Here is a 15,893-nt window from a genome sequence, read left to right as displayed (position 1 = left end):
TCTAAGATGATATATAAGTCTATACTAATTTTTTTTTGTTAAATTTATTATAATCGCACAATCTTCATATATATGTACATATCGTCAAAACATGGTATATAAGTGAGGTACAACTCCCACCTCTCGAACTAGCATTTGAGTTATATATGTTTAAACCTAAATTCTAATATGAGATCAACATCTATCCTAAAAAAATGTTTTTGAGCCTATTATTAATCTAACATATATGTGTTATCAGGTCATTATTATACTACCAACATATATCTAACCTTACATATTTTACATTCAAAATGTGCAATCCTTAGCATGAAGGGTGTTAGAAATCCCATATTAAATGGTGAGGACAACTCTCATATCTCAAGCTAACTTTTGGCACTATAATAAGCGTTGATCCAAATTTTAAGAACTTCAAATGTGTTCAAAATCTTAATTCTTCACATATTATATACCATCAAGTTGTAGTGGAATTCCATCTCCAAATATTCTTGATCACTTTCCACTACATGGTGGAAACTAATGACACTTGATCGATCATTCTTGGATAAAAAAATTGTCTAATCTGAAGATCCAATGATTATGATCTATTCTTAAAAGAACTAGAGTGAAGTAGCTGTATGTCAGCTTTCCCCTATTTTGCTTCTCGAGAGTAATATAAGGAAGGAAGATAGACAATACGAGTCAAACGGAGTTAGATATGTTTCCACCCAGCCTCCATGCGAATATTCTGTTTCGCTTTTTCGTTTGTTAGTTGCATGACCCAACTAGTTTTGTTCCTGTTGCAACACTTTAAAAATGAAAAGTAATATTTTCCTGTGATCTATAGTTCTTATCTTCATCCATTAGATAAAACTCCACTAGGCAAACGGTATATCTATTAGTACTTCTTAATTATCAGTACAACTATTGAAATAAATAAAATAACAGTTACCATATGTCTTAAATCTGACTATATACAAAATTCAATTCTCTAACAATGCAGCAAATACGGAAGTTGTCCAGTTGTATTATGGCAAGGCAATACCATTATTGTTAAGAACTTATTCAATAAGAACTTCCGATATAAGAATTTATTCTTAAGCTGCACTTTAAGTTTGGTAATTAAGTGAAGAAGAGTTTATTTTAATAAAAAGAATAATGTGAAATTTATCTGAAAGAGTTAAAAGTAATTTATGAACATGTAATGAGTAACTTTCATTAACTCAAAATAATTTTTTCGAGCTCTCTAGCACCACATGCATTAATATATAATCAAGCATATTGAGATGCATTTTAAAGAACTGAGCATCGAACACACGAAAGATACACCACAAAGTTCGATTTCATCAACATATAAAATTATAGAAGTACATTTGTTTGCGCTAAAACCGGGAATGTAAAGTATATGTAATTGTTAACTAGATATAGATATATGGACTTCTCTAATCACATAGTAGATCTCTAATATTTTGAACCACATAAAAGAGTACGAGAATGGGATAAAAAGAAAGAAAGTAACAGGCAATTTATAGGAGAAACATGTAACAGAAGCTTCCACTGGTGCTATGTTATTAACTGTTGAACAGTTCACACTTGTGTTTGCTTTGAAACCTGAAACCAAAATTCAATGATATATCTTAATAAAAAAAATGATTAGTTGTGCAGAAAGAACAGCCTCCGATCCCAAAATAATATTTCGTAGACAAAACAACAACATAAAAGACAACAACGTTAACAATAATAATATGAGGGAGGAATCAATTGTTAAAGGAAAAGAGTTTTATTAGAGGTAATTAAGTAAAAGGGACCCCTTTGCGGATAATGTGACATTCTGTGGTTTTGTCTTTTTGGTAATTATAGAAATGACCACATAACAATTGTTTACACTCAACTGACCCAATTAAAGTCAAATCGTAGTTAATTAAGCAGGCAGATGATGGTTGTATTTTGTTTTCTAAATAGTGCATTAATTAATCTAGATAATTGCATCAAATAATGTTTTACAGGAACAGCATATATAAATACTGCATTGCGGGCTGAAATACCCTTAATAAATTTAGTTTATTAAAAAAATTTCACTGAGAAACAATACCAGGATAGAAACAAACAATTAAGTTGGAGTTATGTTAAGTTCTAACCAGAAAGTAGCTTTCACCATGCTGCAAGCCCTGCATCAAGAAACCAAACTCATTGGTCGGAACTGACACTCCGGAGGAATGAACTAACATTACATCTTCACCAAACGTTGCTTTGATGTCAATTGGGCCCCTTGGAACTTCTGTTGCAACCCCATTGATAAACACCGTGATGAATCCTGAAGGAATCCCTCCAAATCCTATGCCCCAAAATTAATAAAACAAAACTTAGAACATCAAACATGCATAATCATGTTTTTGAATAACGCATCAAATATGCATAATTGATCATACAAAATAAGAAAGATTCATATATGTTTAATATATAAGGTAAATGTAAATGTAAAGGCGTATTTTCAAAATTTGTCTGTCAATTCCTGAATTTTGAAGGCCTATTAAAGAAATAAGCCATAACACATAATGTAGTGCCTCGTGGCACAAAATATTAACGTTACTCATGTATATTATACAGCCATGATGTGTCATTTTTATTTAGTAACCCCCACCTAATTTATGACAGGTAAATTGTATACTGAAGAACATGTTGAACATCATTGATTTCTTTCAATGATTATATACAAGGAGGTGGCCAATTTAATCAAATTAGACAAAGGCAAACTAAAACGTCTAGGGTTTGCAAATCTTTTGTAAAGAGGTTGGGGAAAAACCCAGGGATTAAAAGGTGAGGAGGGTATAAAAAGGGAGAAACAGAAACTGCAAAACGAAAGCGACCTCATGATTTTCCTGAATGTACAATTCTCATGCAATTCAATCGCAGGAACTGTCAAATCATGAAAAAGTTTACCACTTTCTTCAATGGTCCCCCTACTAAACCTAATCAACGGGAAAAGAACAACTTTTACACACAAAAAGGCATGAAACTAATAAAACACTTGAATAAAAACTTTAGAATCAAGCACCCATTTTGAGCCTTGACCTGGGCTTAAAAAGTGGCTTTGTCGTGACACACCTCTTATGGGAAATTTATGTGGAGAAAACTCGGCAGATATTAATAATAAACAAAACAAAACAAAAAAATGTATTTTCTTTATTATTTGACATAATTATTATTATTACTATTATTATTATAGAAAATAAAAAACAAAAAATATTTTCTTTATTTAACTGTAAAATAAAAAATCTGAGGACCAACAAAAATTATTTGATCAGTATCAAGTCACAAGTTTGTATAAGAAAAAAATGGACAAGAGGTCCCATTTTAGTTCCCATAAATGCATTTTTTCCTTAACTACAAAAAAACAAATAAAACAAATCGCAGAATGAACACACAACACAAGCAAGCAAATTAATGAAATACTAAATTAATTACCAGAGTGATAGTTCAAATTTGAAGCTTCTGGGGGATACAGAACTGAAGATGATACAGATGAAGCATGGTGATCAATTCCAGGAAAACCCATTTGAGTAGAGGGTGAAAAGAACTCACTTAAGCTTTCTTGGCTACTACCACCGAATGAAGAAGAAGAGGAGCCAGAAATATAGGAAGAGTTAGGGAGAGAGGAGTTAGCACCACCACCAAAACCCATGTTCGCAACAAGAGGAGTGTTGTTTTGGTGGTGATGCTGATATAGATTGTTATTATTATTATTACTACTTGCACCGCCAACTTGATTTAGGGAGGCCTGAATCTGGCGTTGGCGGCGGCGAGAGCGGGAGCGGCGGTTTTGGAACCAATAGAAGACGTTGGCATCACCAACGGTGCCAAATTTCTCAAGGAGCTTTCTTATTCTGACTGTTTCATCTTTTGGGGGGTTAACCATGCCACTGTTGAAGATGGACTCAAGTATGAGGATTTGTTCTGGCTTTGGAGTCCATCTTGACCTCACGGGTTCACTTCTCTCGGATCCTTGTTGGTTATTTGGACTATTTGGCTCCTGTTGCTGTTGCTGCTGTTGCCCCTGGTGATCTTCCATTCCAATGCACAAGAAATAAAGAAAGTGTTTCTGAAGCTGATGATGAAACCTAGGTAAAATAATATAAAGAGATATGTATAAAGTACATGGAATACAGTAACAGTGGTTTTGGAGTTAGGAGGGTTTATATAAAGAGGTGGAGAATGTTGAACAGTTAAATTACATCAATGCCCCTCATTACTTCATCACCCTCATCTTCATGCTTTGCCCCCTTATTTTAGGCTTGGCATCATAGGCAAGTCAAAAAGTCCACCGGATTCTTAGATTCTAGATATGGCTTCTGTTCCTATTACTTTTCATATCCACCGAGTTTCTGATAAAGATCATAGATCATGTGTATTTATTATTGGAGAGAATTCTGTTAAAGTATATAGAATAAGATTGTTACCTGCAGTATTAAAACTTTCTCTATATTTAACAAATTTCAATACACATAACTGAAACTTCAAACTATAAGTTAAATCAAAACAATTTCCTAGTAATGTTGAGTTTTAAATGAATAAATGTGCTTTAACTCATTTTAATATTTCTAGAATTAGATTTTGTTATTTGAACCAGAATGAACCTCTCACTTTATGTCTATATTACACCCGAAAGGTACCATAAATGCGTTCATATGTAAAAATCAATACATAATCCTTATAGGTTGATGTATTATTTATATTAAAGAAATACTTACATGCATCACTCATCTCTATTTGAATCCCACATAAATAATATATGGGGATATTCATATTTCTAAAAGATACAAAGTTGATGTGAATTTTATGTCCAAACAAAAAAGTTTGTGATTTTAGAATTGTTTGATAAAGGATAATAATTATTAACATTAATCTTTACATTGTATACACCCCGAAGTGAAAATATATAGGGTAACACATACTAATGATAATAATTTTCATTTTAAAAATGAAACAAAATATAAATCCAACTTATACAAGTATATAGAAGTGATTATGATGGAAAATAATTATTGTATTACTTAAAAGTATTATGCATATTTATTGTATTTTATAATAAATAAGACTTCTTGCACAATATGTTCCGCGACAAGTCATGTGCAAACTTACTTTAATATGATTTTTTTAATAAACTATTCTTTTTTTAAGGTGAGAAATTCCATTGCTATTTATTCAAAAGATAACGCAGAATTCCTCAAAACCCGTTCTCACATTGGAATAGCTATATAGTTGAGTATTAATGAAAGTCATCTTATTTCCGTTCAAAGAGATAATAATAATAATAAAAAGAAAATGACAGTCATCATATTTGGTCATAGTGCCATTGCTTTATTAAGGAAGTTTAACTTAGTTGTTTTAATAATATATGTATATGAGTTGTTGTAACCGAGTTCAATTCTTAAATGTAAAAAAGTGTCATTGTTTTTGACAAAGTGAAAACTTCACTTTTAATTTATTTGTTTAATTTAATGATTGAGGACATAAGATTATTATATAATTGCTCGAGTTCAATTCCTACATTAATGGAATTCTGGAAAATCCACTGTACTAAAATTCGGTTCTAAATTTGTTAACCAGTTATTTTGTATACTTTACTGATAACCCCCTAAAAATATGGCATTCTATATTGTTATATACGGTGTTTATTAAAATGTGATCAAATATTGTTTAGATGAGTAGTAAACAAAAAAATAAATAAATTAAGCTTGCTTCTAGAATTAATAAACAAGTCAACATATAAAAATCTTTAAAATTTAGATTATTTAATAAATTAAAAATATGATGTGCTCTAAATTATGTATAATTGACAACTCTTAAGCTGAATATTAAATTAGATCTTTGATCTCAAATTTTAATTATTTTATTTTTAATTAAGTTTTTTTTATATATTTAAAAAGTCTTGCTTTAAGTCCTTTAAACACATGCTAGAATATGTTTATTATTCTGTAAGTGTATGCATTAAATTGGTGTTAATTTGGTGATATGTAACAAACTGGCAGAGATATTGCTTAAATAAAAATTATTATTGTTAATACTAACAATTGCGGAAAAGTCCAATTTCAATTTGATCTAACACATAAAATTTAAAGTATCAAAATAAAACCTTTTACATTTTAAAAACTAAACTGATACAGAAAAATTAAAAGGACTTACCTTAATTCTATTTTAGCTTAAACTTAACTATTCGTACAAACAGGCCATTTTATAAATATTTTGGGCGGTATCATGGACTTGATAACTTTAGTAAAAGTGGCACCGGATTCAGGTAAAAGCCATAACATTAATTCTCATAATTATTAATGGAAGAAATAATATATTTTAGTGAAATTGCATGCACTTAAATATACACAATAGATTATATATCCACACTCGTGTCACTGTCTTAGTGATAGAGAAAAGAGGTCGGTTAATCGATTATGGGCACATGTATTGGAACCAATTGCATTTATGCCAAGAAAATTTTCAAGTAGGATAATGAGTTGGAATCTCACTATTTATCTTTATTTTATCATCAATTTGAGGAATGTCGAGACAAAAGGATAACTGTGTTACTTGTATTTTCCATGAAATTGGACTTTCCTCAAGACTTTACTTATTTGTGAGGTGTAACATTTAATGGTTTCATGGCTCCATAAGGAAATTTTCAAATCCCACGTCAAAAATAGTATTATCTGAAAAACATATATAACTTTTTTTACATGGAAAATCAAAATTTAATAAATTGAATTAATGTTTGTGAATAATATATGTGCTTGGTCTGTGGATGGATATAATCAACTCATTCAGTTGTTCTCTATACATTTTGCATCCTAGTTGGTTTTCAAATACTATATAGGATATGGGCTAGAGAGCATAAAGTATGCCTTTTCAGAACTAAAAGTGTTTGGAATAGTTAGTTTATTTTTTATGTTAAAATATTGGAAGAATGAATATTAATATTTGAACCAAACAGACCATTCAATTCGACTCGACTGATGATGATTGGATGGAAAAACGTATGTGTAACATTGCAGATGTGCCATAAACATTGGGCTTATATTTTGTTATGTGATCGATTTCTACACTTCACACACAAATTGTGTAGTGATTAAACTATTTTGAAGACTAATGATTTCAATTGGAATTGTTGAGCGGAGAAAGTAAGGGTATATATGTTTGGAGCCTAATTCTTCACTCTCAAACACCTCCATCTCTCATCTCTCTTTCAAAAATAAAAAGAATTTATCTACTTGATACGTTACCTTTGTAACCACAGCTCCCTATCACATTAATTAAATGATAAGTATGTTTTAAGTAACCATTTTAACCAAGGTTCTTGCCTCAATAGATACAGGGCCTGTTTTGGGACGCAGACTTGTGTTTTCATGATTAATTTTCATCGATATTAAAAAACTAAAATTATATTTTATCAATAAAAATCACATCTTATATTGTTAGTTTATGAATTATCAAATAATAAAAATTTATTTAGTTGGTAGAAGGAATGGGGAGGCAAATTTATAATGATAGGCTTAGTTGAGAGGAAAACTAGTTTAGAGGAATAGTTGGAATAGATTTGAGTAGTGAAAATGACTTACTAGTTACTTTGTATAAAAATGTTTGGTACATGGCCTATTTATAGGCCTCAACACCTCATTCATGTTTTATGTAGAAAATTCTAGAGATATCTATTTCTAGAGTTTTCTATCTATATGTAATTTTCTACATGATTCTAGAATTTGTATCTAGTAGTTACTAGCATACCTATGTATTTTTCTATAAGAATCTAATTATTCTAGAAGTTTGTATCATATTTTAACACTCCTCCTTGATACAAATTTCTTTAATTCCTATCATAGTGCAAAATTGTTTGATTATTGCTCTCGGTAGTGCCTTTTTGTGTTGCAAGAGCTATTAGAGATCTAATTGTATCTAGGCGTGCTACTAGGAAAAATGTCTCTTTGTAGTCGACTCCAGGTTGTTGTGAATAACCCTTAGCTACCAACCTTACCTTGTGCTTTTGTATGGTTTCGTCCGGATTGAGCTTTGTCTTATAAACCCATTTCACTCTGATGATATCTTTGTCCTTTGGATAGTCTTAGATCCCATGTGTAATCATTTTTATCTCTTCTTCCATAGCCTTGACTCATACTTGTTGCTTTGACGCTACTTCAAAGCTTTCAGGTTCAAGTATGGCCAAGTTGGAGGTTTATATATATCCACCAAAGATCTAACTCGTCTTGGAGTAGACTTTGGTGATGGAGTTTGTTATTGTGGAGGAGAACGAGGCTCACCTGGACTTCTGTAGTTACTCCTTCTGGTTGCTGAATTGAGATAGGAATATTTTTCTCTTCTTTCTCATCATTCCAATTCCAAGTCGCATTTTCATCAACTTCAACATCTCGACTAATAATCAGCTTCTTGGTTTGCAAGTTGTAGACACGGTAGCCTTTTGACTGTTTGTTATATCCAAGGAAGATAACTCGTACTGTCTTGTCTTTTAGCTTGTGCCTTTTCTCTTATGGAATGTGTATGCAGCAAATAGATCCAAATACCTTTAGGTGCTTTGCTGATGGTTTTATTCCGCTCCAAGCTTCAATCGGAGTCTAATCTTGGACTACCTTAGTTGGGCATTTATTAAGTATGTAGACAATAGTATAAATTACTTCAACCCAAAATGTGTTTGGTAATCCTTTCTCCTTGAGCATCGATCTGGCCTTCTCCATTACTGTGTGATTTTTCCTTTCAGATACTCCATTTTGTTGTGGAGAATATGCAACTATAAGTTGTCACTCAATGTCTTCATCTTCGCAGAATTTATGAAACTCATGGGAAGTGTATTCTTTGCCACGATCACTTCTAAGTACTTTTATTTGTTTGTCACTTTGCTTTTCGACAAGGGTTTTAAACTTTTTGAAAATACCAAAGACTTCTAATTTTGCTTTTATGAAGTAGACCCAAGTCATTCTAGAAAATCATCTATGAAGAGAATGAAATACCTGTTGTTATGGAGTGACAACATCCGCATTAGTCCACATATATCTCTATATGGATCAGCTCCAACAAGTCCTTTGCTCTCCATGCTTTGCCTGTTGAAAATGGCAGTTGATGTTGCTTGCCAAGAAGACATCCTTCACAAGCTTCACTATTCTTCTTTAGGCATGGGAGATCTCTCATCATATTTTTTTGATATAATAACTTTAAGGCATGTGTATTAAAGTGGCCAAATCTTCGATGCCAAAGCCATGAGTCATCTACTTCTACTTTCATGGCAATGTTAGGGCCTTGTCTTAGGCTTATAGGGAAACTTCTATTCCTCTTCTCCATTTTTACTTGGCCAATTTCTAGTTTTTTATTGTCATATATTTTACATGTGTCTCCTTCGAAATGGAGAGTATAACCTTTCTCCATCATTTGGCCAATGCTCAAGAGATTTTCTTTAAGATTGGGAACTAGTAGAACATCAGCAATAAGTCTCGTACCTTTCTTCGTCTCCACCATAATTGTGCCTTTGCCTTTTGATTCAACGACAGTGTTGTTCCCCATTCGAACTTTCACCTTGACGGGTTCATCAATATCCTTGAAGATGCTTGCATCTTTGGCCATGTGATTGATGCAGACGCTATGCAAGTACCAATTTTCACTTGTTTCACTATTGGAATCTTGGGTAGCATAGAAAAGATGTTGCTCACCATTTTTCTCTTCAACAAATTTTGCTTGATGCTTATTTTTGTTGCGACAATACTTCTCCACATGTTCAACTTTATTGCATGGCGACATTGTGGCTTTATTTCCACGATATCGACAGTCTTTCTCGGCATGATTTGTCCTCTTGCAAATGCCGCATGGAGGATATTCATTCTGATAATTTATAGAGAAATTTCTAGAATTCTCTTTATTTCTAGAAGTTTCTCCATTATTCCTTTTATCTTTATTTTGAGACTGTAATTTGAGCTTTGATTGAAAGGCATTTTCAGTTGAGTTCTCATCATGCCTATTCAACCTTTGCTCATAAGCTTCAAGTGACCCCATCAACTTTGTTACTGATAAGGTAGATAGATCTTTTGTTTGCTCAATCGTTGTCACGATTGGATCATATTTACGGGAAACACTAATTAGAATTTTCTCCACAATTTTCTTGTCAAGAATATTTTTACTGTACGCTCTCATTTGGTTAACTATTTCTTTTATCTTAGAATAGTAGTCCTTTACCGTCTCAGATTTCTTCATATTTAACAATTCAAAGTTACGCCGTAGAGTTTGTAATTTTATGGCACGTACCTTTTCACTTCCTTCGAACTCCTCCTGCAGCATAGACCATGTTTTTTTGGTTGTTGTTGCACCCATTATTCTCGAAAAAATTGTGTCGGTCACAGCTTGTTGCAAAATGAATAACGCCTTTGAATTTTTTTGTTTGTTCTCTTTTAACTCCTTTTTTTGAGCCACAGTAAGGGCTGAGGTATCTTCTGGAGTAGAAAATTCTTCTTTTATCATGTAACATAAATCTTGAAAGGAGAAATATGTCTTCATTTTTTTACTCTAAAAATCATAATTTTCACCATTAAAAATGGGAATAGGGATAGATGATGGTTGAATGGTGTTAGCCATGGATTAGAAATTTTTTTTTGAAAGTGGGTAGAATATTGAGAAATTTTTTTGGAAGGAGTGGGGTAATATTTCTACGCCTAGTAGATTACCGAACATAGCTCTGGTACCACGGTTAGTTTATGAATTATCAAATAGTAAAAACTTATTTGATTGGTAGAAGGAATGGGGAGGCAAATTTATAATAATAGGCTTAGTTGAGAGGAAAACTAGTTTAGAGGAATAGTTGAAATAGATTTGAGTAGTGAAAATGACTTACTAGTTGTTTTGTATAAAAATGTTTGGTACATGGCCTATTTATAGGCCTCAACACCATATTCATGTTTTATGTAGAAAATTCTAGAGATATCTAGCTATTTCTAGAGTTTTCTATCTATATGTAATTTTTTACATGATTCTAGAATTTGTATCTAGTAGTTACTAGCATACTTATTATACCGCATGGGCCGACCTGACCGAACAATTGTATGGCACCGACCCGACCGAGCACTCTAATTTATAACCGAATAGTCCGTGTACCCGATCACACCGACCATTCACGAAATGGAACATCTCGTTGTGCTCGGCCGAACTGACGACATTCACCAGTATGATTACGGAAGGGTTAATTTGCATAATACGCCAGGTTAGTCCCCTAATTTTCCGGGGCCCAATCCCTAATCACGGCCCAACAACAAACACTATAAATAGACCCCCTCTTAAGGTACGTAACCAACTTTCACCTACCGCATTTATTACGCCGAGCACTTACTTGAGCGTTGGAGTGTCTTTGCAGGCACACCCCCCCTTCGCATCAGACTACCCGGATAGGAGCGAGAAGACCGAGACCTAAGACCCGACCTATTAGAACAAGGATAATTGAAGTGTGTTTCCTAATACCGGAACATTTGGCGCCCACCGTGGGGCCGAAGAGACGTTTTCAGCCCCTTTTTACTCTACGACTGAGACCGAGATATGGTAACAACGCGCAAAGGACAATCGACAACGACTCACCCGATTCCTAACCCCGAAAGCAACCCCGTCATGACCAACCAAGAGTGCTACCCGTACGGGATGCCTCAGACCCAACCGGAACCTGTGATACAGCAAGTCCAGCCGAACACCAGTCAAACTCAACCGAACTTTCAAGATGACTTGCGAGCACTTCGCGAGGAAATGGCGGCCATCCAAAGGCAAAGAGAAGCCGACGCCCGAGAGCTGGCCGAGCTACGCCGGCAGAACGCTGAGCTTCGGCATCTGAACCAAACATATGTGCCGACCACTCCTACGCTCGTAGAAGAGTCCGCCTATCATGCCCCAACAGACCAGGTCACCCGAACCCCAGTCACTTCTTTGATAGCCAACAAGGCCGACACCACCGTTCACTCCCTAAGGCATCCTTTTTCTAGGAGAATCATGGAGGCAACACTGCTGGACCATTGGAAGAGCATGCCGATTGAGAAGTACGACGGATCCTCCGACCCAGAAGAGCACTTGAATGTTTTCTTGACTCAAGCAACCCTCTCCACTCAAGACGACTCGGCTCTGTGCCGAATATTCCCCACGTCTCTGAAAGGAAGGGCCCTGGTTTGGTTCACAAGGTTACCGAGCTCTTCCATCGACTCGTTCAACGAACTGTCTTCCCAATTCACTCTCCAGTTCGCAACGAGCAAGCCGTACAGGACGACCTCACTAGCCTTAGCGGGGGTTCGTCAAGAGAAAAAAGAGAGTCTGAGGACTTTCATGGACCGGTTTAATAAAATCGCAATGGAAATCGGCGACCTCAACCCCGCCGTGGCAATGGACCGGCTGAGCACGGCACTCATGCCCGGACCTTTCGTAAATAGTTTGTGCAAAAAACCGCCGGTGGATATGAATAACCTCCGACGCCGAGCAGAAAAATACATGCAAATGGAGGAGTTGGCAGAGACCCGAAATCAGGCCAGAGCCGAGGAGGGTTATAGCCGAAAGGAGCCCGGACGAGAACCAGTGAGGAAGACCAACGCCGAACCCCTAAACACCCGCCCCCCGAGAGGACCCCACTATACAGCGTATACTCCCCTCAATGCAAGCAGGGCCAAAGTAATGGAGCAGGCTCTTGCATCAGAAATCATGGCGATGCCGAAAAGAGCGAACACGCCCCCTAGAGCCGACAAGGCGAAGAATTGCCGATTCCACCGAAACCGGGGACACTCCACCGAAGAGTGTTCAACATTGAAAGACAAGATCGAGGACCTCATCAAACAGGGTCACCTCAAAAGCTTTACCACCTCCCAAGACCACGGGTCAAGGGAAAGAGAGCATTTTCGTGAAGCTCGTCCACCGAGGGACCGACGCCGCCGGTCCCGTTCGGCTGAACGCCGAGACCGATCACAGCATCCCAGGGAGGACAATGACCGAACACGGAAGGTGATCAATACAATAGCCGTGGATTCGCCAGAGGCGGCTCCTCCTCCTCAGCACGAAAGCGACACCTCCGAGCTATTCGATCAGTGAATTATGTGAACCAGCCAAGAATGCCAAAGATGCCACCCATCACTTTTACTGACCGAGATTTTCGTGGCGCCGACCCTGTACAAGACGACCCCATGGTAATCTCGGTCGAAATGCATAACTGCATTGTGAAGAAAACGTTAGTCGATCAGGGGAGCTCGGCCGACATCTTATATTGGAACACGTTTGTACAGCTGGGGATTCCGGAACAAAGCCTGGAATCTTACAACGAACCACTAGTGGGATTTTCAGGCGAAAGAGTGGTGACGAGAGGGTGCATCGACCTATACACGCGTTTTGGTTTCGACCAAAAGTTATCTCGAGAGATAAAGATCCGCTACATCGTGGTGCATCCAAACACGTCCTACAATATCTTGCTAGGCCGACCATCCATCAACGCACTAAGAGCCATTGTCTCGACCCCTCATCTGTGCATGAAATTTCCGTCGAAAGATGGACAGGTAATAACCGTCCATGCTGATCAAAAGACAGAAAGGGAGTGTTACCTTTCTAGCTTGAAGGTACAACTTCTTGCCGACCCCATAACAGCAGCAAGAGGTGTGAATACGGTCAGACAGGAGGTGGCGGAAGGTATCGATCTTGATCCACGATTAGGAGAAGAGGAACGAATTGAGCCCGCAGAGGACCTTATCCCTTTTCAGCTTGGCCGAGCATCCGAATAGGTCACATACTTGGGATCCCTACTAAGCAAAGCAGATTCAGACCGTGTGCAACGAGCAGTCCGAGAAAATAGGGACCTATTTGCTTGGACGGCCTCAGACATGCCAGGGATCGACCCCAATTTTGTATGCCACCGATTGGCTGTGTGCCGAGACGCTCGACCAGTGGCCCAAAAGAAGAGAAAAATGGGAGACGAGAAGAGGAAGGCCGCCAATGCCGAGGTCCAGAAATTATTACGGGCACAATTTATCAGAGAAGTCACTTACACCACCTGGCTGGCCAATGTGGTGTTGGTTAAAAAGGCGAACGGGAAGTGGAGAATGTGCACTGACTACACCAACCTTAATAAAGCTTGCCCAAAAGACGCCTATCCTCTCCCTTGCATTGACCGACTCGTCGATGGGGCAGCCGGCCACTCGGTATTCAGCTTCCTCGACGCGTACTCCGGCTACAACCAGATAAAGATGCATCCTGCCGATGAAGAAAATACGGCGTTCATCACCGACAACGCCAATTTTTGTTATAAAGTCATGCCATTCGGATTGAAGAATGCCGGGGCGACCTACCAGAGGTTAATGGATAAGGTGTTTCAGGGCCAAATCGGGCGAAACATCGAGATTTACGTGGACGACATGGTGGTCAAGTCCAATTCCTTGGCCGATCACGTGGCCGACCTAGCCGAAATCTTCAATGAACTACGCAAACACAACATGAGGCTCAATCCCGAGAAATGCACTTTCGGAGTTAAAGGAGGAAAGTTCCTAGGATTTATGTTATCGGCCAGGGGGATAGAAGCAAACCGAGACAAATGTCAGGCAGTGTTGGATATGAGAAGCCCGAACAACCTGAAGGAGTTGCAACGACTTTCAGGAAGACTAGTCGCCTTGTCCCGATTCCTTCCCCGTCTGGCCGACAAAATAAGCCCAATGACAAAGCTTCTGAGGAAGGCTTCGGCCTTCACGTGGGACGAGCCATGTGAAGAGGCCTTTGCAACATTGAAAACAACTCTGGCGACGCCACCGATACTCACGAGACCTGATCCCCTAAGCCCACTACTTGTGTATTTGGCTGTTTCTGAGGAGGCGATCAGCTCGGTTTTGGTGTAGGAAAGAGAAAGCACCCAAGTCCCCATCTATTTCATCAGTCGGCTTTTACAAGATCCCGAAACCCGATACCAGTTGATAGAGAAGGTGGCGCTTGGTTTAGTGCACACCTCCCGACGCCTACGACATTACTTCCAGAGCCACCGAGTAGTGGTTCACACCGACTGCCCAATCTCGAAGGTCTTAGGCAAGCCGGAACTCGCAGGAAGGATGATGGCTTGGTCAGTGGAACTTTCGCAGTTTGATATCACCTTCAAGTCGAGAGGGCCGATCAAGGCTCAATGTCTGGCCGACTTCATAAATGAGCTCCATCCGCATGGCCAGTTCGAAGAACATTGGTGGACTCTCCATGTGGACGGCTCCTCAAACTGCCAGGGGAGCGGAGCAGGGGTAATTCTGGAAGGACCCAAAGGAATAATTCTAGAACAGTCCCTCCGTTTCCGATTCAAGGCCTCGAATAACCAAGCCGAATACGAAGCACTGTTGGCCGGACTGAGGCTAGCCGAAGACATGGGGGCTTCGAAAATCAAGTGTTTAACTGATTCCAAGGTGGTGGCCGAGCAGGTCGGGGGTAATTTCCAAGTAAGAGACCACAACATGTTGAAGTATTACCATGCTTATCAGAAGTTGAAGTCAAACTTTGAAGAGGTGCTGGTCGAGCACATCCCACGCGAGGACAACACTCAAGCCGACCAATTGGCGAGGTTGGCCGCAACCAAGAAGCCAGGACAACTGAGAACCATCATTCAACAAGAAATCGACCACCCTGTAGACCCCTAAAATTGTCCGGGTCGGAAATAAAACTCGAAGACCCTCAAAGATCGAAGGAAAGTCAGCCAGAAGGACTCCTAGAAGACCATAGGATGGCTATCTGTAGGTTTAGAGGTCTTAGAGTAGCTTAAAATAAGGAAGTGGAGGGAATGAAGCCCAATACGGCCGTACTAAACTTAATACGGCCGTATTTAAGCTTCAACACGGCCGCAGTGAACTCAATACGGCGTATTGAAGTTTCTGAAACTTCAATACGGCCGTACTGAAATCAATACG

General features: G+C 37.9%; 2 protein-coding genes across 2 annotated transcripts; one reads left to right on the top strand and one right to left on the bottom strand.

The window, feature by feature from the left end:
- Window positions 1-1,161: 1,161 nt before the first annotated feature.
- On the bottom strand, window positions 1,162-4,230 carry WOX11 (WUSCHEL related homeobox 11). Its single transcript, XM_020374404.3, has 3 exons — window positions 3,442-4,230; window positions 2,115-2,311; window positions 1,162-1,587 (listed from the first exon to the last, which is right to left on the bottom strand). Exons 1-3 carry the CDS (start codon window positions 4,043-4,045, stop codon window positions 1,564-1,566), a joined length of 825 nt encoding a protein of 274 aa, XP_020229993.1. The 5' UTR covers window positions 4,046-4,230; the 3' UTR covers window positions 1,162-1,563.
- A 10,829-nt stretch (window positions 4,231-15,059) lies between these two features.
- LOC109817307 (uncharacterized) lies at window positions 15,060-15,626 on the top strand. The gene has a single exon (XM_020382523.2). The coding sequence runs from the start codon at window positions 15,060-15,062 to the stop codon at window positions 15,624-15,626; it is 567 nt and encodes a 188-aa protein (XP_020238112.2).
- The last annotated feature ends 267 nt before the right edge of the window (window positions 15,627-15,893 follow it).

Source organism: Cajanus cajan, chromosome 1 (genome assembly GCF_000230855.2).
Source record: "Cajanus cajan strain Asha chromosome 1, NIPB_CcT2T_4, whole genome shotgun sequence".
Lineage (NCBI taxonomy): Eukaryota > Viridiplantae > Streptophyta > Magnoliopsida > Fabales > Fabaceae > Cajanus > Cajanus cajan.
Note: the sequence above shows the minus strand (reverse complement) of the source record. Positions and strands in the feature narration are given on the sequence as shown.